This window comes from Populus trichocarpa, chromosome 3 (assembly GCF_000002775.5).
Source record: "Populus trichocarpa isolate Nisqually-1 chromosome 3, P.trichocarpa_v4.1, whole genome shotgun sequence".
NCBI classification, from domain to species: domain Eukaryota; kingdom Viridiplantae; phylum Streptophyta; class Magnoliopsida; order Malpighiales; family Salicaceae; genus Populus; species Populus trichocarpa.
Window position 1 is genome coordinate 14,397,283 of NC_037287.2, and position 23,519 is coordinate 14,420,801.

Consider the following 23,519-nt stretch of genomic DNA (forward strand, 5'->3'; position numbering starts at 1 on the left):
AAACTCAATCCCAAGCAAATCCAATATTAAATGATGAATTATTACTATTATTAATATCATCATCATCATCATCATTATTATTGTTATTAGTACTATCAATATTACTATTATTATTATTATTATTATTATTATCACTAATATAACTACCACCACCATCACCACAACTATTACTGTTACTACTGCTACCGCTATTCCTAAGAGAGAGAAATGAGAGGGGGGGAAGAAAGAGTCACCGACAACAAACCAACCATCTTTAGATGATATACACCACCTATAAAGAAAGAGGACATGGTGATGAACCAAATGATAAGGCAAAAGCTTATTTTCTACCATCGGGAAGTGCGATGGCTCCCACTCATTGGCACGTGTTCGACATGCGCCCATAAATTTTTCATTTTAAAATTATTAATTAAATGTTAAATTACCTATATTAACCTCAATCAAATCAACAATTACAAAAAAACTAAGATAAAAAGACGCTAATACCCCTAATTCAATGACTTAAATTTTTTGACCCAAAAGTCATATTTGTAATCTTATTTATATTAAAAAATAAAAAGACAAATGCACCATTGCCCTTGTTAGGTTTTTTTTTTTTTTTTTTTTTTATTGTAGGTATAATTTGATTTTTTTATTGTTCATCAATATATTAAATAGATAAAAATATCCCTAAATAAATCTATAATGACTACAGCTGAAAGAATAAAAGTTATCTCTGGTTCAAAGGCAATCATTTTTTTTTTTTTGAAAAGGCCATAGGAGTGAATTTTATATATGGTTAAAGGAAAATCACCTTTGTTGTTTTTTTTTTATATAAGAAAACTAAAATTTGAGAACTTTTTGGTCTATGGCTACAATAATCTAAGCAATTCTGAGTAGTCAACGAAGTTAAAAGGATGTTGAATATTCTTCTTGGATGATGCAGTCATGCAGCTAGTGAAAGAGCAGAGACAAGGGAAAAGACAAGTGCCTTCTTCATTCAATTGCTCCTTTCAAAGAAATGGTTCCTCAAACCAGCTTCCACTGAATATTTTGGAGGGCCCTCTAAAAAATCAACTTTATTTTTAAGCTTGGTTTTTATAATACCGTGCCTCTTCAGGGTGTTCTGTTATTACTATCCATGGAGTTTCAGGGAAGAGGGTCTTGGTGTTAATGGCAAAGTTGAAAAAAAAACAAACATTAGGGTTGACCATTATTTCTATTTGATCCCAGGGAAGTTCAATTGTGTTGAGAAATGTAAGCATGGAAACGAAATCAGTGACCTGTATGTATTGTGGGTAATTCTTGTACGTTAGTGATTTGAGAGGAAAACGAAATGCACAAGTCAACTCTTGCTCGGTCAACTATGATCTTTGCAACAAAGAATCCCACACTCGTCGCAAGTAACAATAATAAAACATTAAGAAAATGAAAAAAATGAAAAAATGAAAGGTGTCCCTGCAATTCTAGTTCTAGCCAAAATGACATGAGAGAGAACTGTGACGGATTATATTCTGCGCGAGTTCCTCTTGATTATATTTTGGCGTTGACAGCCAAGTTTAGATGGGAGAGAGATTCATGTTTCTAGATAGGAATGCTTGAATAATCAAAGCAAGCAAAAGAAAATAAATAAATAATGAACCAGCAGCAGAGCCCATCTTTCTTCTTCAACTCGAATAATAAATCTAGACTTGTAACTTGTAAGCATTATCAAATATCAACACAACATTAATTTTTATGAGATTGAGAATATTATTCAATGGTGGGAAATTGAGTGGCTTGTTTATACGGAGTGTTGTGCGGGTGTATGGCAAATAGACCAACAACCCAAATAATGAGGGAAAACATTATAGACGCAAAGGGGGAATGCCTATCAGATCAAGGTCATGAGAATATTTTTCTGTGGTTATTTGGCCTATGAGTCGGGGATTGTTCTGTAGATCTGGACGAAATAGCTTGTTATTTTTCAGGCTTTGACTGGTAACCCCATGGATTATTGCTTGCCCATTTCCATTGGTCCCTGCACATCTCCTCGACACCGTATTTTGCCCTGAAAATTCAATCACAACAGTTAACATAAACTCATTAGGCCAACAGATCGAACTGGAACTGATGCTACAATTAGCTTGTGAAATTTCAACAAGATGGCCAAACAGCAATGGAAAATTTATTACGCATGACACGATTAGGCATGCAAGGGAGGATATGTGTCACGGAAGCATCATCACAAATTGAAAGAGAAGATCCTTGTAATATGCCAAAATATCAGGAAAATAGTGGGTTGAGAACATACTTCCAGCCAAGTTCTCTCTCAGCTTTCTCTGTAGAAGCATATACCGCTGTGGCATCTCCAGGCCTTCGTGGACACAACTTGACGTGGATTTTCTGAAAACAAAATCATAGTAAATACTTTTTGACTAGCTTCATTTTTTGAGAGAAGGGATGACAAGTGAAGAGAAGGGACAGTCACCTTGCCAGAAGCTTTTTCAAATGCAGTGACCATTTCAAGCACAGATGTTCCACATCCAGTCCCCAGGTTGTATGCGATACAACCTAACACAAGCAAATTGCTTAATAAATGTAGCTTTCTAATGATAAAAACTAAACTGCATTGAAGCATGCAGTGATGCGAATTTTTGAAATAAATTAAATTAGAACTGAAACCAGATGCAGGTGGCTGCACTTCGGTTGACATTTAAATCTGTGTAATAAAAAATGATTACCAATATCCTTTGATGTGGAAATTTTCCGAAGAGCAGCAACATGACCATCTGCCAAGTCCATAACATGGATATAGTCCCTGACCTGTTAATCCAAAAAACTTAATAGTTGATGAAAACCAAACATATGGTGGTTGAGAATATCATTTGGTCTGCTCTAAATTCATGTGGAACATATCATCCATGTCAATTTGTCAAACAGAAATGCCAAATATATCTTAGACAGCCATTAGGATTCCAACAGGAAATGTTTCTATAATTTTGCAACAAAGAGAATATCTTATGTAGAACTACATACCGCACTACCATCCTTTGTGGGATAGTCATGACCATATACATTAAGCTCAGGAAGTCTACCAACAGCTACTTGTTGTATGTAGGGCATGAGATTGTTTGGGATACCCCTGGGATCTTCACCAAGTTTACCACTCTCATGAGCTCCCACGGGGTTGAAGTACCTAAGTAAAATGATACTCCATTCTGGTTCTGCCTTTTGAATATCTCGAGCAATTTCTTCAAGGAAAAGCTAGAGAGGAAAATACAAAAAATGTTAGTAATTGGCAAGGAAACAGGATCATTTTGATATAAAGATGGCCACTCCAACTCTACCAGGTTAATCCAACTTCAAATATGAACTTCTAAGAAAAAAGCAAGTTTCCAGGAAAAAATAGATTTGTACCTTGGTACGTCCATAAGGATTCATTGCCATTAGGTTGAAGTCCTCAACACAAGGAATTTTTTCAGGTTGGCCATAAACAGTTGCTGATGATGAGAAAACCATCTACAAACAAAACAAAAAGTTTAAAACAAAAATCAAAATCGTTGTTCCAGTGATGAAAAAGCATGAGTCTTCTAACCAGTCAACAACAAATGAAAGTTACAGCTCCTTTACAATCATAAAATGTTTCTTAAATTGATGTATGACATTTAAGGCTAAATAAAGGTAAAAGTACCTCTATTTAAGATGAAAAAAGTGGTAGAATCAAGCCTAGATAAAACTAAATGAAGAACGAAAAGAAAAAAGGGAAATAAGTTTGTCAAAAACTCTTAGATTCTCGACCACCGATTATTGTGCAGATAAGCCAATAGCAATATCACCAGATGCAATCCTTTACGAAATTATTGTTATATGTAAAAATGCTCTCTCCCAGAGATATTATGCAATAAATAAAAACAAGTACATAAAGCAGTCCCACTATGCCATTGATCCATTGAAATTCAATCAGCAACAGTAGCTTCCATATTGGTTTTGGTTAATATCAAAATTCTTCTGGCATTGCAGTTGGTTTCCATGTAAATGAGTGGCAGGCTCCACAGAGAGAAACCACCAAATAAAAATAGTTAAACAAACTTATACACTGATATACCTTCTTGCAATTGTATTTTGCCATAACTTCATAGAGATTGATGGTGCCAACCAGATTATTGTCAAAATATCTACGTGGATTAGCAACACTCTCCCCAACTGCCTTGAGACCAGCAAAATGGATCACAGCATCGAACCTGTCACATTTGCAAATATATAAGCCATCTCCATTTATGAAAAGGCATGATCTAGTTCGACAGTTGCCAAGTGATCTTTATTTAATAATAATCTAAGAAATGATTTATCATGTAACACTCCAAAAATGTTGATTAACATTCCACCATTAAAACCTAGTCACAAATAGAACCCTGTCTAATTTAGAAATGAAACCCAACCACCAATTAAGTATTCAGATTCAAGATTTACCAATCCAGCAAAGTAAAATTATTGGGCAATTTGAAAATCATCAAAAGAGCAAAAGGGTATCAGAAATTCACTTAGTTCTTGAAAACAACTTCTCCAAATCATCCTTGTTTCTAAGATCACCCTGCAAAAACACACCAAAATAAAATAAAAAATAAAAATTAAATTCCCCAGATTCTATTTTCTCCATCCAACAGAAAAGGAGTATTATTACTCATAAATAGAAAGAAAAGGTGTGAGCTTTACCAGATTGAATTCAAGATTCTTAGAAAGCTGAGGACCCACCACTTCCTTAACACGATCAACAGCTTCAGTGACAGAATTATCAAGATTGTCAATGATTGAAACCTTAAAACCTTCCTTTAGGAGCTGTACTACTGTGTGAGTGCCAATAAACCCAGCCCCACCAGTCACAAGAATTGTTTGTCCAGCCATTATTACTAACAAAACTTGACAAGAACCAGATACCCCGAGAGAGAGAGAGAGAGAGAGAGAGATTGAAAGCTATTAAAAAGAAGAGTTTAAACAGAAAAGGGAGAGTGTGTAACTGTGCTATTTATAAGAAAAGGAGAGAGAAGAAAGATTGAAAGCTATTAAAAAGAGGAGTTTAAACAGCAAAGGGAGAGTGTGTAAATTTGGTATTTATAAGAAAAGGATAATTTTTTTATTTTTATTTTTATTTTTTTAATCTTTGAGAAAATGAAGGAGAGAAGATAGGTTTGTTTCTGTTTGAAGCGGGTACTAGTAAAACTTTGTTTATAGTTGTCTCCTAGATTAGCACGGAACGGTTTGGCGCGCTTTTTATTATGTAGTAGTATCTTAAACCACTCGTTAATGGTAGCGCGTGGATCACACTCTCAACCAAAAGGATCTCTATCCTCTCTTTTCTTGACACGTCATGGCTACTTTTTGGTCATCCCTTCTTTTCAGGTAAGAACGAATTTTGAATTTCAGAGGTAATATGGATAATATCATATCACTTTATCCTTTCACGTCCTTTTCTTTCTTAAAATCATCACTGTATGGATAATATCATATCATTTTATACTTTCACAATCTGTTTTTTCTTAAAATCATCACTGTTTATAAAAATAATATAATTTAAAAAAACTTAGTGAAGTAATTTAATTACAAATCATAATCGGAAAACACAAAATCTTAAGATGTTGCTGATAAAAATCGTTATATTTCAAAAAAATTGTTAACTATGCAATTAAGATTTTCTAAAATGACTGGAAGCATCATCGGAGTTTACAACGGCAAAACCTTCAATGAGGTTGAGATCAAGCCCGAGATGATTACCCATTATCTTGCTGAGCTCTCAATTTCACACATGGAAGACCTGGTATTGGTGCGACACTCTCTGCCAATTTCACACATGGAGGCCATCTGATTGGAGAAATAGGCCTTAAACGGACAAGTGGATCAGTCCTCCAAGGAGAAGCAATGGCAATTAAAGAAGCTCTTAAACTTGCACAAACTCTTTTCTCTAGCACCAGTGCTTGTTTAATCGGGTTCCCTCCTTGTTGAATTAGGAAGAAAATTGCTTTGACCCAGAGAGAAGAGGTGCTGGCAAGGTTTTTTTTTTTTATATAAATAATTTAAGGATAAAATTGTAATATTTAGTATAAGAGTTATTTAGTCATAAAATAAAATATAATACAATGACAATTCTATAAAAAATCAGAAATTTTTTATTGATTTTTTTTTTTACCAGTGATGGTATAAAGTGTTATAAATTTATGATATTGAAAATCTAACCACATAAAAATAAGGGTAATTGTACCCTATAGTTGTGACACTTACTTGCAGACATGCTTGTATTCCTCAATCATATCATTGCATGTACCGACAATTTTACTTCATTCATAATCAGTGTCCGCGCCACATGTAACCCATTAGAGTCATTGTTAGTAATTTTTATTTTTTTTTTATTTTGTGGGATTTATTGTATTGATATTTTAAATGATATTTTAACTGGAGTTTTAGTATGTTTATATGATTTTTTTTCTATTTTTCTCTTCTTATTGTAATTGAACACTTGTTTTTTCTCTTCTCTATTTTTATTGTAATTCATGTCAGTCAAAATACCAATTTCTTTGAAATAACATGTTTTCTATAAGACATTTTCAAATATTATATTTTCTAATCGGATCATGTATAAAACTATACTATTTTTTTTATATCTATGTTATTTGTCTAATATATTGTTTTTTTAAATGATGTTAATAAGCGAAAGTACACTACTACACCATGTGAAGATGAGATGGAATGAGGACTAGAGGAGGACTTTTTGGCGTGTGTGGACGACAGACGAATGTAAAAGAGAGACCCAGTTAATTCAGGCAGGCAGAGTGTTTGATAGCCATACATACTTGTCAAGGATTGTTTTGCTTCCTGTTCATGTGGTTATAGGTATGGGAATGATGCTTTAAGTCACTCCTTCCTTCCCAGAAACTGAAACGAGTGACTTGACAATCATGGGTTGTGGTTAAGACTTCGGGCTCCATGTATGTATTGTGTTTTGTGCCTTATATACAGATTGCACTTACATGGGATCATGGCTTTAAATGCTGCCCCACATGTGGGGACAGGAGGTTCGATCAGCTGAACATGCCTTTCGCAGCTCCTGAAATGATATCTCAAAGCATCACGCAAAAGACAATCAATTGGATCAACCACCATAACCAAGCCGGCGCTGAAACCAACAAGGCAACAACTGCTTTTATTGGACAGACGGGCAAAAGCTGCGTTTGGACTGTATTTAAGAGTTTTTTTCAAAGTATTTGTGGGTTAAATGTATTTTTCAATACAAACCCCTTTTTGGCAAAATCAACTTTAACTACAAAGTGAACCAGCTTTCAAGTTAGTGCGCACTCTGATGAGAAAGTAGCCTGTCCATATTAGATTTTACATCAGAAATCTTATTGGCTATATATAGCCTATAGCTACATGGTTTTGCGCATTTTAGATCAACAAGGGAGATAGATGTGGCAAAGCAAAAGAAAATTGCCATCATCTCCCAACCATGAGAGGGAAAATCAAAACATACTGTACACTCCAGGTCCACAGAGTGAGCTGGCATTCCCCCACATACCTCGCGGCCGCGACACTTCTTCCCTTTATTGTGCTCCCACTATTGGTTACACTATTCTGCCTCTCCTTCCACAACTCATCTTATTCTGTGATGCTTTCCAAGATGGACTATCATTTGGTGGCCGATCAGATTAACAGACCTGACATAGAAAGACCAATGAAATTGGATCTAGCTATCAGAAGGAAGGTGATATTAAAGGTTAAACTATCTATTTAAATCAATATCAAGTAAACGGAAGGAAATCTCAGAATCAATAATTCAATCAGATACATCAAGCAAAACGAAGGACTCATCAAACAACCTAAGAACACAGGTCTCTCCAAGAGCCCACTTTGCTGTGTGAGTACATCTTTCGACAATAATAGTCATAATTCACAGAATCAACATAATTATTTAAGTTTTAAGTTTCATGATGCTGAACTGGCAACAACAACTCAATAATAATCCATTACATCAAGGAAAACCTGTTCAAAGTATGGCATCAATTCCCTCCTTTCAAGTGTTGTGAAATATGGTTTTCCTAGTTATATATGTTGGATGTAGCACAAATTGGAGTAGAAAATAACTGAATTCGTCATCCATCATGTGTAAAAATGCCAAACAGGGCTTTTAATAATAACTGCAGATTTTTTAAAAAATTATACTAATTTCTGCAAATAGTCTATTTAAGAGAAAAGATCCTCTGATTAATTGTAGGAGTAGAGGGAAAGAAGTGCAATTATGTGATATATATTATGCATCATGCTTAGTTGATGGATGAAAAAAAGAGTGGATTCATTACTCAACCCAAGTAAGTCCAGAGCAGAAAAAGTTGGTAGTACTCACTCACCAAATTTAATTATCTTGAGGTATCCCTATCGCGATTCCAAGAAATTCTGATGCAGAGGTTCACTAAGAGAAACTGATTTGCCGCATTTACCCAAATCTGCCTCCTTTTCCATATCAAAAGCATAGTCAAAGTGCCTTTTCAGAGACTTGATGGCAAATGAAGTTTCAGGTTGGAAGTAACGGAGAAACCCTTGCTTCTCATTTGGACTGTTTGTGCTGTCGACAATTTGGAAGTCATCTGGACATGAAAACTTCGATGAAGGTGTGCAGGTGACATCAGAAATCTTAGCAATAGCAGCACCTCTGAGAGCCCTCTTCCTTATAATAGAAGGGGTATTTTTAAAGGTCCTAGCTGAGTTCCTCAATATTGATTCTGGACTGGTACTATTGACAGAGATACTTCGTGCGTACTTTGTTGGTGTGGAACAACAAAATGGACTGATTGGATGCATGACACAAGTATCCATGCTAGGAACTTCACCCGCATCCAAATTACAAACCAAAGTGCTTAGCTGTTGTGACTCATGATGCAAGCAATTCTGGCTTGTCTCCTCTGCTTGCATATGCAATTTGCGAACTTCATTCTTCTTGCCAATACCATTGGCCTTTGCAGATCCAGAAGCACTCATCTCAGCACTACACCTCAACTCCATATTTTCATATACAAAGGCTGCCTTCTCAACACTTTGACTTTCTTTTAACTTCAAGCAGTTTAGTTCTGCGGCGCAGTTGTAGGAACTGGGAGAACTAACTGTGAAGAGATCCATTGTACAGCCATGTAGTGAATATGAATCCAAATTCTTCTTCAGTACACAATTCCAGTAATTTTTTATTGCATTATCACTCCTGTCATTTACCAAAAGATACAAGAATTTTTTAAACTTGATGGCAAATAAATGTATGCATATCACGATGAAATGATAGGGTAAAGTAGTGCTGGAATTGTATCTTTTGGTTTCAACAGTAAATTCATTTCTTTTTAAATTCTAGTGTCAATGGTGAAAGTATTAGGGGGTGTTTGGGAGCGTGATCCAATCGTGCTTTTCAAAAATTTTGAATTTTTTTTTACTTCAATTGTTTTTTGTTTTTGGATTGTGTTGATGTTAAAATGAATTTTCAAAAATAAAATAAAAAACATTATTTTGCAAAAACACTTTGAAAAACAACCTCTACCGCTGTCCCAAACACCCTTTTAATCTATCATGCATACCTTCCAGGTAGAAACCTCGCTATCTTGGCCCACTTATTTCCATATATTTCACGGTAGTAAGTCAGAGTCATCTCCTCCTCTTTTGTCCATGGGGCTCTATTTATAGTTGGATTTAAATGGTTAAACCACCTGCAAAAACTAATTATTAGCTTCGCTGAGAACTTAAACCACCTGCAAGAACTTAACATCCTCAAAGGGACATCATGAACATTGATACACTCCATTTAAAACTTTTAGGTAAAGTAAAAATGCTTGGCCTGTTTTTGTGCTGAGCTGAGTGGATGTTTTTTCATCACACAGGCTAATATTACTACTATTTTACTAGAATACTAAAAAACCGCAGAAAAAAAGTAGGAGCAAGAATCAAGCATATTCACTTGATAAGATTTCAGTTTTAATGAAGATGACCATGCCTCGATTACAAGAGAGTTCTTGTTTCAAGAATAATTACTTAAGTATATATTAGTTGTTACTCTGATCATCGTCAAACTTCTATTGCATGTGGTGTGACTATAGATAGTTAATTTTTCACTTCCTTAGGCTTTTGCTGCAATGACTAGCACCTCTTGGTTGGCATATGAACTCTAAATGGAGGGAAATCGACATAACAAGAAACAAATCAAAAAGGTTGTCAGTTGCCTGACAGAAATCCAATGCCAACTAAACATTTGGATTACTTACCTTTCTCGGCATTGCTTTCCTACTCGACCTGGTAAGGACTTTGCGATAACAGACCATTTCCTACAACCATGTTTTCCGACTAACTCCATGATGCAATCATCTTCCTGAAATTCAAACAAAAAGAAGACCATGATCCCATATCAATAATTTCAGAGAGAAAAAACACAGGTGCTTTTCCCTGGCCAACAAAACTATCAAGAATATTTTATTTTCACCTCCTTTGTCCAAGTTCCCTTGACAATTGCAGGATTCAGAACCCTGTCCCACCGGCAAAAGCACTGAGAAACTGTCCTTCCAGGAAGACACTCAGCTGTGCAAGAAACAAAATTAATCATTTCATTTGCTTCGGATACAATTGAAGTTCTGCACATGTATATACTCGCACAATGGCACATAAGAGAACATAAATAATTCAGAAGGATAGCTTTCTTCAGCAAGTACTACGTGGTAATCAGGAAACTTCACAGCAAACATTATTCACTAATCACTGCTGACTGTCTTTCCCTGTAGTGCATTGACGCCACCCATATTTGAACCATTTACCAAAAACATTCAAACATTACATCTTGTGGGTAAAAGATAAATGGTCCATGATTGACCCTAAGATGATGTGCAAGCATTAGTAGAAAGCAAGAAATATAATGGCGACACCCACCTATTTTCTTCCAATGCCTCCCATTGAACTTCCGGACTGATTCTTCCAGAAGACAATCCTGTCCATCAAACTCATTTTAGTTACAAAAGTTGGAAAGCTTCAGTTAATGAAAACTTCCATCTCACAAATAAGAATCTAAGGGTAGAATCTGTCGCTGAATATGGAACTACTTTTATTTGTTCATTCAACTCTTTCTTAAGTTCATTGCCAACTTCTAAGCAATTAATGAAAGTGAATCTGAATGAAGAAAACGTCAAACAGCATATACTAGTTGCAGAAAGGTCATACAGACTACACAACTACTATTCTTATAATGTTCTATTCTTTCTTTAAAGTTCATCAATCTGTGGCAGGTTCTACATGAGAAGGTATATGCATAAACCATAGAACACAGAATTAGTGACAAACTACAGTTTACAATGACTGACCTCTTCCTTTGTCCATCCTCCCCTTCTTGATGATCTAGTGGGACCAGTTGTCCACCTACAGATATTGGAAAACGAATAATTAATTAATTAATTCTATGCCGAATAGAGAAAATTAAGTGATCAAAAGTATGTATTGCGTGGTTACAATCTAAGGATTCCAAAGTAACAAACAGTTAGACCAAGGCCCTTAATCTAAAACTAGAACTGAACAAGAAGAGAAGATTTTCAAATTGAACAATACAGAAACCACAGAATTTCTTCACAGTCAATTTGGAATTTAAAATTTTCTATGTAGCATGAAAATGCAGTCACAGAAACATAACTTTGCAAAGAAACAAACCTTGGAGAAGCCCCAAAATAAACCGAACAAGGTGAAGCATCTATAACTTCGTTTTCCGAATCCACATTGAACAATTCCTCCTCTGTCTTGACTCTCATGATCTCCATTGAAACGGCTTCACAATTGCAATCAGACTTTCAACCTATCACAAAACCAGATTCCATTTTCTTGTTTTACTAAACAATAATATGGTAAATCATGTGAAAACAAAAACCCTGTTTAAGTTATCTTCTAAAGATTAATAGTATGCTATTGTTTTATAAGGCCTTTGAATCTAAAAAAAGCGAGAATCTAAAGCGCAAAGTTCTAACAATTTTCCTACATTTTCTCAGCAACCAAACAGAACATCACTTCACCAAAAATCCCATCAACAAAACCAGCTAGAAAACAAGAAGCAGTTAAAACAATATAAGAAACAACTGTGATCGGAGTCTATTTTATAAATCCCTTCATCTTCCTACACAAAAGAAAAATCCTTCATCTATAATAAACTACTTTCCCACATTTTCTCAGTTACCAAACATAACAAAATGGGTAATCAAATATAGCACCGCAAAACAAAGTAGGAAAGACATTATATAATATAGAGAAAGAACTGATAAAATAACTACCAGGGTTTGCAAAAGGAAGTGAGGAACTTACTTCTTTGAGTGAAACTCTGTAAATGAAAAACCGAGAAAAGACTGAAAGTAAAGCAAATGCAAATTACAAGGATCAAACTTGACCCTCAATTTGGTTCTGCAAAACACGTTGCTAATGAAAATGTGGAGGTGGAGAGATTGATAAATGGGCAGGAAGAAGCGGGAAAGTGAGGGGGGGGGGGGGTTTTTCTTGTTACAGACGGTTTTAGCTTACGTTGGAAGTTTCATGAGGTGAGTGAGAGGATGGTCAACGTCAGCTACTCAGCTTCCGTTGGAAGCTAATGACTGGACCGTCACTGATTACATTATGGGCCTATGAATCTATTATGGGCTTACTTTCTTATTTGTAGATCCATGAAGCCAGTTCGCAGCGGTAGGGCTTGAGCCTGTAAAATGAGAGAGGTGATGGATGTATGGCATTGAAACTCTTTGTTCTCTGTGGGATCACAAATGGATAATCCCTAATCAAGTGGGCTTGAATTTATACAATATTTGTGACCTGAAATTCGTGCAGTAAAACACATAATTTTTTTTTTTTAATTAATATGAATATTTAAACCAGCTTAATGATTATGTAAATCTTTAATGATTCTAAAATTTATAAAATTCAAACTGATAATCTCTAGAAAACAAACCTAAACTGATCAATTAAGTTATATCCTTCAATATCAAAAAACTTACTACCCTGATCCAATCATACGCTAGAACTTCCTTTGTCACTACATGTGATAATACGAGGGGATTTTTCTCATTATCCTATCCAAGATCCTTTAAACTTTCCTATAAAACAAAGAAATCTGTACCGTACATTTGATTAAAATAGTAACTTGCAGGAACTTTCTTCTCGTAAAAAGTATTTTTTGTTATTCTTATATGTTTGTTTCGCAAAATATTTTATAAAAAATCTTGGCAATGTAAAATTTTTATTGATCTCATTATGCCGATTTCATCGCTTGCAAAACACGAAGGTTCTCTCCCTACCTTCCTCTCTCTCACCCCAATACTGCAATCCGAAAACACGCTTACCTCTAAATCCACAAATTATCATCGATTTTTTTAAGTCTTAAGATCGGTTCTAATTGATTAAAAAAAAAAACCCAGGGCTTCCGATCGACTATTTAACAGGATTCGAACAAAAAGAAAAATAATTAAAATCAATACAAATCCCAATAACAAGAAAAGAAATTATAATAGTAATAGTAATTTATAGAAATTCTGATAATTTCTTGTGCATAGATGGCACTGCAAGAACAATAAGATAGGCTCAAGAGGCAGCAGCAAGCGAAGTGCAAGTCAACGCTTACAAGTGTAGCGAAATCAAGGCCCAACGTGACTCAAAAAGCGTTTCCGGTAGCTGCATCGCCATCAACGAGTGCTAGGACTCCTGCTCCTGCTGTCAGATTTTCTAATGACACGGAGAGGCTTCAGCATATCAATAGTATTAGAAAAGCCCCCGCCGGAGCTCAAAACAAGCGTGTGGTAGACCTGCTTCTAGAGGTAACAATTGAATTCTTAATCACTGTTGTTTTGATTCCTTTCTGAATTGTGATGGGTACTGGGTTGGTCGCATAGTAAAAATAACTTGATAGAAGGATTAGGTGAATTGAAGTTAATGTGTTATCCAAGATGATGAATGATGTTGGAGATACAGTTGATGGTCTTCAGTCTTTGTTCTGTCTCCCTTTGAGTGGATTGTGTATGGAAGTGTAATGCAGAAAAAAGTTAATAAGAGTAGTTAACCAACCACCGTAGCTTCTTTCTTTCTTTCTTTCTTTTTCAATTCGCATTCTTTTTTCTTCTTCTTATGATTGTATCCTTTTGCCTTTCTTCTAACGATTGATAGGTGAAATTTCTAAAAGAAAAAAAGAATGCAAAGGAAAAGGATCAACACATTGCCAATTTAAAATTTATACACAAATTCATTTTGATCTAAAAGTTTGTTTTGTTTTTTTTTTTAATTTCTGACAAGAGAAAAAGAAAAAAGAAACTAACTAGAAAACAAAGGAGAGTAGAGAAAGTTGATGATTTTCCATATTTCAACAATAAAATCAATAAAATGAAAGATTTTTCCATCAATAAGTTCCTATTCTTGAGAGAAATTCAATGGAGGTTTTTGTCTATCTTTAAATTGTTGAAAAAAAGTAGATCATGAGTGAGAAATAATTTTTCCAATTTGAATGTGTTTTTAGATGAATTTCAGGGTGTTAAAAATATACTTTTGGGTTCAAAAAACATCAACTTGATTTTTTGACCACTCCTCTGGTGTCTAAAAACTAGATAGATAGGCAACATGTCCTTTGCTCTTTAAAAATAAATAAAAACAGTAAACAATGTTTGACACGTGAGTCTAATTTACATATCCAAAGCATGCCTAATTTTTTTTTATATTTAGACCATGCGCTAGACTTAACCTCTTTTTTTTTCTTCTTTCTTTTGTAATCTAAAAATTTTATTTAACATGATTATTCACCTGCCCTTTAATTTTAATATGATTCTTAAATAATATCATAAGTTTTTATTAGAATGTTAACAATTTTGTTTTATATACCAAATTCTTAATTAGGTTTTTATACATGCTTTTATTATATTTATTATTTTTAAGCCTTAATTACATATAAAATATGAACATATTATTTTGATATATATTTTTAAACTTACTTTGACAATCATGAATTATTTTTTAAAATAGTGCTTCCCATTCAAAATATTCTTTCACTAAAATAATTAAGAGACACTGATAAAGTAATTGAATTTAGATTCGATAAATACATGTTTCTTGTTTATTTGAAGTATCTTAAATATTTAACAAACTCTTATTTTAATAGTCACTCTTTTTTATTAGAAAAGTGTGCTCTTAATAATAAAAAAAACAATGTCATTGTTTTGAAGAACATTAGAATATTTAACGGTGATATTAATGTTGTTTTATTGGTAATTATGTATTAGCACCGTATACACATTTTTTATATTAAATTGCTTATTAATATTGAACGAGAAAAAAAAACAATTATTCTAATTCTTTTCATATTTTTTTAATCAATATTCAGAACATAAGAACAACATGATTTATACTATAATTCTTTTTAATGGAGTTTAAATTATTTATGTTATAAAAAAATCAAAAAGATTCCCATAAAATAAGATTATATATTTTAATATATATCTTTATCTCAATTTTTAAAATCATTATTTGATTAATATTAATAGATTTATTATCATTTATTAACATATATAATTATTAATTTATAATAAAATATACATACCAACCTTTTATTTTATAATTAAATTTTTCTTGATGATAAAAAAATCAACACCAGCACTTTTTTTTAATAGGAAATCAAATTAGTTTAGAGGGTGTTCGAGGTGTGGTAGCGGATTGACGATTGCTTTTCAAAGTGCTTTTTTACTCTGAAATGTATTAAAATATATTTTTTATTTTTTAAAAATTATTTTTAATATCAACATATTAAAATGATTTAAAAACATCAAAAAATATTAATTTAAAATAAATAAAAAAATTTAACTTTTTTTAAAATACAAAAACAAACCACGTTAAGGAGGAGAGAATCAAGTGCACCAACCAAGCACTATGGTGTGGTGTTCCCGGGCTTGCCCTTTGGGCATTGATAGGTAAACAACATGTTGTCAGTCAATAAAGTTGACAACATCCCATGTGGATGCCAAATGGTACAAGCAAACTCTGTACTTGAGCGCGTAAAGAGCTGGAAACAGCTGAGAAAAAAACATTAGAAAATCAAAGCAATATAAGAAGAGAGATGATTGAACCAAGAAAAGGAGAGAGAAACAGGTCGATCTTTGCCGTCCGGCCATGACCGAATGCGAAACCATCGCCAAGTAAAAGACTCAATTGCCAAGAGTTCATTAATATAAAATTTAGACCCGCACACTGTCCATTTTGGGTGTTTTGAGACTTGAGGTTTTGGATCTAAATACTCTAAATTTGAATTTGAAAGTGATTTTTAATGTCTTATTACCATTGGGAGGTGGAATGGTTGTTTGTTGATTATTTAAGATGAATTGGCGATAGGAGAGGCGGAAAACTAGCGGCGAACAGAGGGGGGTGCCGGAAGGAGGAAGCTGCTGGACTTTTTAAGCAAAAGTTATGACCCAGTCCTTGTAGTCTCAAGATAATTAAACTCAGTGCTTATAGTTTTGATAGTTTCAGTCCCCATGGATTTTTTTTTTAAATCCCCACATCACATATTTAGAAGAAAACTAAGCACAATGGTAATTTATAGAATTAAATATCTCATAAGTTTGTAATCATAATAAATCTTCTGTATAATTGACTTGAAATTTTATAAAATTAAGAATAGTATGAGAATTAAGAATGCAAATGAGTTTAGCCTTTCATTTAGGGCTTGACTCAAACTCGTTTATACGATAATTTTATATAAATTTATTTTAAAAATTTATTATAAAAATACATATTGAATTTTAACTGAGATAATATTGATTCGTTAAAACTAATAACATAAATCGATTAATTAGAATCATGATAAGAGATTATCATATTTTTTTTCTAAAATTTTTTATAATAAAATTAAGAAATTAAAAAAGTTTAGGATGAACCAACAGTGAATCAAGACATGTAAAACCCCTTATGGTGGGACTAAATGGCCAATTATTGAATTTCCTTCCCATCATTATACATATACGTGAATCAAGTTTATTGCTTTGATAGTCACATATGCTAGCAATGAATATTATTATTTGACTTCAAACTGGATACGAAACAATTAGTATAAAATACAAAAAATGCACAGTAACATAATTTGAATTTAGAGCAAACAACTTTGGATTTTATTGAATTTAAAGTTAATTTTTTGACTTTTATAATATATTTTTGTAAGAAGTTTTCAAGTGATACAAGTTACCAAAAATTATATGAAAATAAATAACAATTTCTTGCCACCGACTGATTTTTTCAATATTACAGGAGAGAATGACAAAGCAAGATTTGCAAGGCAAAGTAAAAATATATTATTTCACAAAAATTAAAAAAAAAGAAATTGAGAAATAAGAATAAAAAAAATGCTAAAATTAAGTCAAGGGATTGTATGGACATGGACTTAGCATCAGGCATATGAAATTAAGAAACATGTAATAATGGACCATATGCTATCTCATTAATGAGCATGTCTTTAACTCGTTGACGCGTTGTCTGATTGGCAAATTAAGAAATTCAAATTGCTTGAAGGACAAAATTGATAAAAGAAAAATGGTGAGAACGAAGCTGATACCTCCCTAATAGTTGACGGGCATGTCTGAACTTTGGTTATTGGTTCTTAACACAGCCAGGTACGCTTATACCTGCTCACTCGGAATTTTTCTAGTCAAAGCGTGGAGGGCAAATTTGCTCACGCGGAATTCTTCTCCCAGTCGGCCACGTAGTGTTGTCAACTCAATTTATTGACAGCATAGCGTGGACCAATATTTTCCCGTATTATTCTGCTATTTATTAATAACAAAATTGGAAATTTATTTAAGTTGGAGCTTATTGCATCTCGTTGGAGTTGACTTGAGTTGTAATCAAGTTTTGTTTGATTCTTCCTTTGCCCATGAATGTGTTACACACGAGTACAAGCACAAACATATTATACGCCCCTGTTTAAGCATAAAAAAAATATGTTCATGAATTCTTCCTTTTTTAAGCAAGAGAATGAGTACCATCGAAGGGTTGGATCTAGCTAGCGGCAAGAGGCTAGTCTTTTCCGTGAGATGAACACAGTTTGAATCTTTACCGGCAGTAGAACCTACTACAAGGGATTAATTAGTCTCCTGGTTCAGAAGAGGGCGCCGGAGGATACCCTGGTAAAAAAGAGAAGAAGAAGCTCTTGTACAAAAAAATCCTTTTAAGAAAAGCGAAAACAACTTTCCTCGATGATACATTAATGATTGGGAGAAGTGGCGTACCAGACGGTAGTATGGTATATTCTTTTCTTTTATTTTCAGGGACCCATCCCATACTGCAAGTGATCATTCTGATCTGTCTCCATGCAGGTTTCGCTCATTAATTTCAACACTAATGACTCGTACCAATACAGTTCTACGAGCCTTGCTTGACTACTTGCCAATGCAGCGTTTGCTATATAAAGAAGAGATAAATTCCACTGATGGTAGTCTGCATATGCAGTACGTACAATCCTTCATGTTCTCTTTCATTCATTCATTCATGTGGAGTGAAATTTGCCCCGCCCTCGAGGCTATACAAGCAATCAAGTAATAGTAAATCCAAAATCAGTAGGCCAATTGTTGTTTTATATTAGATATTTATGCTTTGACTTCTTCTGTAAACCAGCAAAGGATCTTACAAATATGCAACAGATATAGTCGGTGGCTACAACCAATTTATAATTAGATCGTTTCTTGTACCCTTAACCTATTGTTAATTTATAGGCATTAACTCCCCATCTCACAAGTTTTTGACCTTTCTCATCATCTCTTAAGATTTTTGTGGAGATGGAGAACATGAACAAAAATAGCTACTGTTATTCTTTTTTCTTTTCTTTTAGTTTTTGATTTTTACCATATATAATATTGCAACTCTCTACTCTACATTGAAAAAAATCGGAGAAACATGGACTCTCTCTCTCGGAAAATTCCTTCGTTTGCGAAATACTTTATTATAATTTCTACATAGAAAAACACTTCTGTCAGAATTCTCAATCTTAATAAATTATACATCCTTGAAACAAAAAGAGAGAAAGTAAAAAAAAGGGCAAAGATAATAAAGGTCTACAAGCTGCAAAAAGATATGTATACAACTGAACACACATATAAGGATAAATAACCAAAACTATAATCAGTTATGAAGTGGGTTTGGCCCCCCTGGAACTGCTCTATAAGAAACTCCATAAACTGGGTCGTCGATCTCATCTTTGCTTGATCCTTCAGAAGCTTTTGCAGGGAAATGCCATGAAAGCTGAGTAAACACATCTGCCTCAGCTCTTTGCTTATTTTGATCACCTATTTTTATATGGAGGCGGCGGCAACTTGAGAGCTGGCTAATAGCAAGGATGATGATGATCAAGAAAATAAATGAGAGTCTTGGATTTGGATTAATCCTCATGGTTTTGATGAAGAGAATGTAACAGAAGAGGCGATATATATATATCAGAGAATAAGCAGCAGCTAGTTTAAATATTTGGAGCTTATGTACAAAATAGTTAGAGAAGGGGGATTTGTGAAGTCTTTTATTTTGGGAACAAGCAACCTGTGGTGAAGATACAGCCAAATCTATATCTACTCATCCACCTTCAAATTCCGGAAATGCCCTTTTCTTTTGGGAACAACCAATTGAGTCGGTGTCCACAACAAAGAAACAATAAAAAGTCATTCTCTTTTAGCTTTCTTTTTTCTTTGTTTTTTTTGTACACACACACACGTAATAAAATAACACGTGAAGAGAAAATCTATGTACGAGTTATTGTCATACCTCAAGAAGGGATCAGTGCGCTCTTTAAAGTCATTCAAATTCTACATATATAGAAACATGTTTTGTCCTTGACTCCTCTGTAGCCATAGGTTAGATGGAGTGGGAGATCATAGAGGTTAGTTTGGTCCTTTGAAACCCACTTGAGTGCTACTTTGAAACATAGTTTTGGCGAGGAGCGTTGACATTGCATGAGTTGGATCTCTCATGTTATTGTGTTCTGATCATAGTTAGGCCGTGTTTGTAATTCATTATTGGCGAAGACTCGAGGCTCTGGAGATACTCGTGCCACATGGCCACCGTGACAAGTGGCTCACACGTTCTCTGTACTCTGATGCTTAGCTTCACCACATGTTCTTGCTTCCAAGTTATTGGTACAAATCCTAAAAGATGTCCACCGCTTAAATTGGATTTTCCGGCTGGCCGGATACCGCAACCTATTAAATATATGCTGGGATCCCGTGGCGCCCCCTCCCCTCTATGCGTTTTCGCTTCCTTTTGTCATTCGTTGATTTTTCCAACTAAGTTTTGCGACACCGATTTTTCTCCAACTAAATATTCATTTCATATTAGCCTTTTGACAGGTCAAATTATAGATAGAATAAATTCAAGTAATCAATGATGATAAGCCGATGGTGGAAGACTCATGGTGACAAAAAAAATTGAGGAAATGTGCAGAGGAACGAAGCTCTCTGGTGCTGTTTGTGGCAAGATGATGATAGCGATTAGCTACTCGACAACGATGAGGAGAGCATGACAACTTTGGCGTTGAATCATGGGAAACATGATTAGGTAATGAATCACACTTAATCCTTTCACTTTTAACATTTAATCAAATAAAGTTTTCTACTTTTAATTGGCCCAAATCAGTTCCCCTAATACCAATTATATGGAGTCTTAACCCTTTTCACCAAACTCTGACACTGACCAGCTGGCCAGATGGATGTCAATGTTATGGTATAGTTGCTTCGAGGATCTCAAATTTGTCTTCAATTAGAAATGGAGGGGTTGATTAATCTGATTTAAGGAAAGGGGACTTGATTTGACAAATGGAGAAAATAAAGGGATCTCACGATAATCTTAACCCCTTATGTACTGGAGCATTTGCATGGGGAATAAAAAATATTTGATACCCAAAGGTCAAATGCCACATCAGCTGACAGAATTTCCTCGCTATAATTTCATTTGCTGATGAATCACGAGGGACAAAGGATTTTCCTATGCATGATTCAAAAAGGCTTTAGAAATCGGGCAGAGAAACAATTAAAAAAAGTGACCGTGAAAATGCGGTTTGAAATTGTTGAGGATGGCGTACGTCTATGGTGAATCCAAGGTCATTTTCCTGGAATTCCAAGCAGGGTGGTCGGCCGTCGGTCCGCACAGACCCATCGGATTTTTCTTTTTTATTTTGTCATCGTTGTCAAAGTGAACCCATCGTATAGATGAAGATGTTCCCGTTGAATATTTTACGGGGACCCAACAATAATTTGGAAAATATTCGTTTATTTTAATATTTGGAAGTTCTGCAGAAAGACTCTGTTGCAGCCCAGCCCCACAAGAGTCCTGATCTTAGAAGCATTTAATTTAACCTATAGTTACCATCAAAGCACTGCTCCTTGTCGCAGTGTATCCGTCTGAACTAGTGCAGATGGATTTGAGAAGATATGATCAGAAAACGGGTTCGAAAATATTCTGATCACTGAAAATACCAGGATTTTTGTGGTAGAAATGCACTTTATGTTCGAACTTGATTAATTAGCAGGCTGTGATATTTATCGGATGGATCTCGAAGGGAAAAATTAAATAAAAATATTCTTATGTTTTGTTATCTTTAATTATTTCTGGTTATGTTCCTCAGGATTCAATATCCCCAGGCTTAATTTGCTCAACAACATGTCATCTATTAATTAATGCAACATATGCCTCGTAATTAGGTGCTAATTAACGAGGCCTGAATTTAATTACATATTAGAAATGTGATCCCAAACAAAATCTGATTGTGATAATGAAAGGATATATTCTATGGCTCACCGTAGTTAGGTAAGTTTGGTTTGTGAATATGATAAAAGACACATCTCATTCTCATCGCATAGAGAAAAAAGAAGCACGCTTTCGTAACTTGTTAAGCTTGAGTTCATCCTGTTATCTTGTGCTTTGCGTGTGATGAATGCAGCAGCTTTTTTTACCATCATTCACGGCGGGAGGCGCCCTTTGTTTTTGTATTTTAAGGAAATAATTTTTTTATTTTAAATTAATATTTTAAATATTTTCAAATCGTATATTAAAAATAATTTTTAAAAAATAAAAAAAATTATATTTTCTTTGGTTACCGTAAAAGATGTAGAGATAATGTTGTTTTATTTTATTTTATTTATTTGGAGCTAATTAACTATTTCACTGTATTATATATTTTGGATTTTGGAGGAGAATACTGAAGACTCCACTAAAGCGCGAGTCAAATAATTGACGATGTCAAAATCTGTGAGAGAGCTTTCCAATGTCAACATCCCAGAATATATGCAAGCTGTTCGTTTGATTACATAAATAGTCAGAAACATAATTATTGTAGTAGATGGGTAAATAATTAATTGGTAAACTGTACTTTAAGATTTTAACCCATGTAGATTTCACATTAATGTTTCGCTTTGGACTCTATAGTATAGTGTTTTTCAGTGTCGATCTCATAGCTGCCATGGTCCCAACATCTCCTTTCTCTGTTAAATAGCTAACGATGGTCGAATTTATTAAAATCTAATTAATTTTGGATTTTTAAGTGTTTCTTGGTGGATTATCGAGATAAGCGAAACCTAATGGAAAGGTTAAATATTCTCGTCATTAATTATGGTATTTTATTGTGTTATTGATTGAGAGGTTGATGTTTCTCTGCATATAGAATTTGTTGTGTTCACAAACACCAATTGATAATTTGAAGGAGTGTAAGTGTGTACGAGTTGGTGGTGTGCAAGGTTTGTTTTGACTTATCAGAATTTAAAAAATACTTTGAGGTGTATGCCTGGATCAAAATATTGGGTTGAGGGAGAAAAAAAATATATATGGTCAGCTCATCAGGCCTAGAGGGTGTTGAGCTATGATGCCTAGCCTCTAGCCTGAACGAATAGATTTTTATTTTTAAAGATTTTTCATGTATTATTATTTATGGAGTTTGTTTGAGAGTTCGGTTGTGATTGTTTTTTAAAGTATTTTTCATTTAAAAATGAATCAAAATAATATTTTTTCGTTGTCTATTTTAACTATCAGGAGTTATACTAGAAAGAAGTTGTAGGATTAAACATCGAGATGGTTTTATATAGGGTCGAAGAGGAACATTGTTGAATCTGCAACTGCTAAACTATAATCCAAAGTAAAACAAGTAGGATGATGACTTTGAGCAATGTTGAATATATAGTGGATGTGAATCCATGCCATTACATGTTGTGAATATATGGTGATAGATTATTATTGATCAGAAGTTATATGCAACTTGTGTTCATCACAAGTAAACATCATGCATGTTACTATTTACAATGAAATTAATAAAATGTTACATTAATTTTTTGTATGCTTTTGTCTCTTACTTCTGATCTGGAAATAATAAGGATGTATAATAATCATGCTGCCATGCATGGAGTAGGTTAAATTCTGGAAATAATACTGGAAGCGGGTTCTATTTCATTTATAAATGAAAAGAAGGTTTTTCCTTCTTTTTTTCCCATTCTTATATGATTTAATTTCTTTTTATTTTTAAAGTGATTTCT

At 34.0% G+C, this 23,519-nt stretch overlaps 2 protein-coding genes across 3 annotated transcripts; both read right to left on the reverse strand.

The window, feature by feature from the left end:
* Window positions 1–1,638: 1,638 nt before the first annotated feature.
* Window positions 1,639–5,127, reverse strand: LOC7465846 (bifunctional UDP-glucose 4-epimerase and UDP-xylose 4-epimerase 1). Of its 2 annotated transcripts, XM_002304442.4 has the most exons (9): window positions 4,675–5,127; window positions 4,503–4,552; window positions 4,067–4,202; window positions 3,379–3,480; window positions 2,998–3,225; window positions 2,703–2,784; window positions 2,450–2,532; window positions 2,273–2,364; window positions 1,639–2,029 (listed from the first exon to the last, which is right to left on the reverse strand). In XM_002304442.4, exons 1-9 carry the CDS (start codon window positions 4,861–4,863, stop codon window positions 1,939–1,941), a joined length of 1,053 nt encoding a protein of 350 aa, XP_002304478.4. In that variant the 5' UTR covers window positions 4,864–5,127; the 3' UTR covers window positions 1,639–1,938. The 2 variants fall into 2 exon arrangements, with proteins under 2 accessions (XP_002304478.4, XP_052307325.1); XM_052451365.1 differs by lacking the exon at window positions 4,675–5,127 and having other exon boundaries at window positions 4,432–4,553.
* A 1,970-nt stretch (window positions 5,128–7,097) lies between these two features.
* On the reverse strand, window positions 7,098–12,528 carry LOC7479551 (transcription factor MYB3R-3). Its single transcript, XM_002304443.4, has 9 exons — window positions 12,310–12,528; window positions 11,668–11,809; window positions 11,328–11,382; window positions 10,900–10,957; window positions 10,460–10,554; window positions 10,245–10,348; window positions 9,564–9,692; window positions 8,355–9,199; window positions 7,098–7,664 (listed from the first exon to the last, which is right to left on the reverse strand). The coding sequence occupies exons 2-8, from the start codon at window positions 11,772–11,774 to the stop codon at window positions 8,380–8,382; spliced, it is 1,368 nt and encodes a 455-aa protein (XP_002304479.3). The 5' UTR covers window positions 11,775–11,809; window positions 12,310–12,528; the 3' UTR covers window positions 7,098–7,664; window positions 8,355–8,379.
* Between the last annotated feature and the right edge of the window lie 10,991 nt (window positions 12,529–23,519).

What these genes read in the sequence shown, in the direction of transcription:
- LOC7465846 (XM_002304442.4), bottom strand. Translation starts at nt 4,863, where the DNA reads ATGGCTGGACAAACAATTCTTGTGACTGGTGGGGCTGGGTTTATTGGC. An exon ending in AAGTTGTTTTCAAGAACTAA is followed by an intron (nt 4,203 to 4,502) that starts GTGAATTTCTGA and finishes CAAATGTGACAG; the next exon opens with GTTCGATGCTGTGATCCATT. An exon ending in GAGAGAGAACTTGGCTGGAA is followed by an intron (nt 2,030 to 2,272) that starts GTATGTTCTCAA and finishes TTGAATTTTCAG; the next exon opens with GGCAAAATACGGTGTCGAGG.
- LOC7479551 (XM_002304443.4), bottom strand. Translation starts at nt 11,774, where the DNA reads ATGGAGATCATGAGAGTCAAGACAGAGGAGGAATTGTTCAATGTGGAT. An exon ending in TATTTTGGGGCTTCTCCAAG is followed by an intron (nt 11,383 to 11,667) that starts GTTTGTTTCTTT and finishes CAATATCTGTAG; the next exon opens with GTGGACAACTGGTCCCACTA. An exon ending in GGAAAGCAATGCCGAGAAAG is followed by an intron (nt 9,693 to 10,244) that starts GTAAGTAATCCA and finishes TAGTTTTTGCAG; the next exon opens with GTGGTTTAACCATTTAAATC.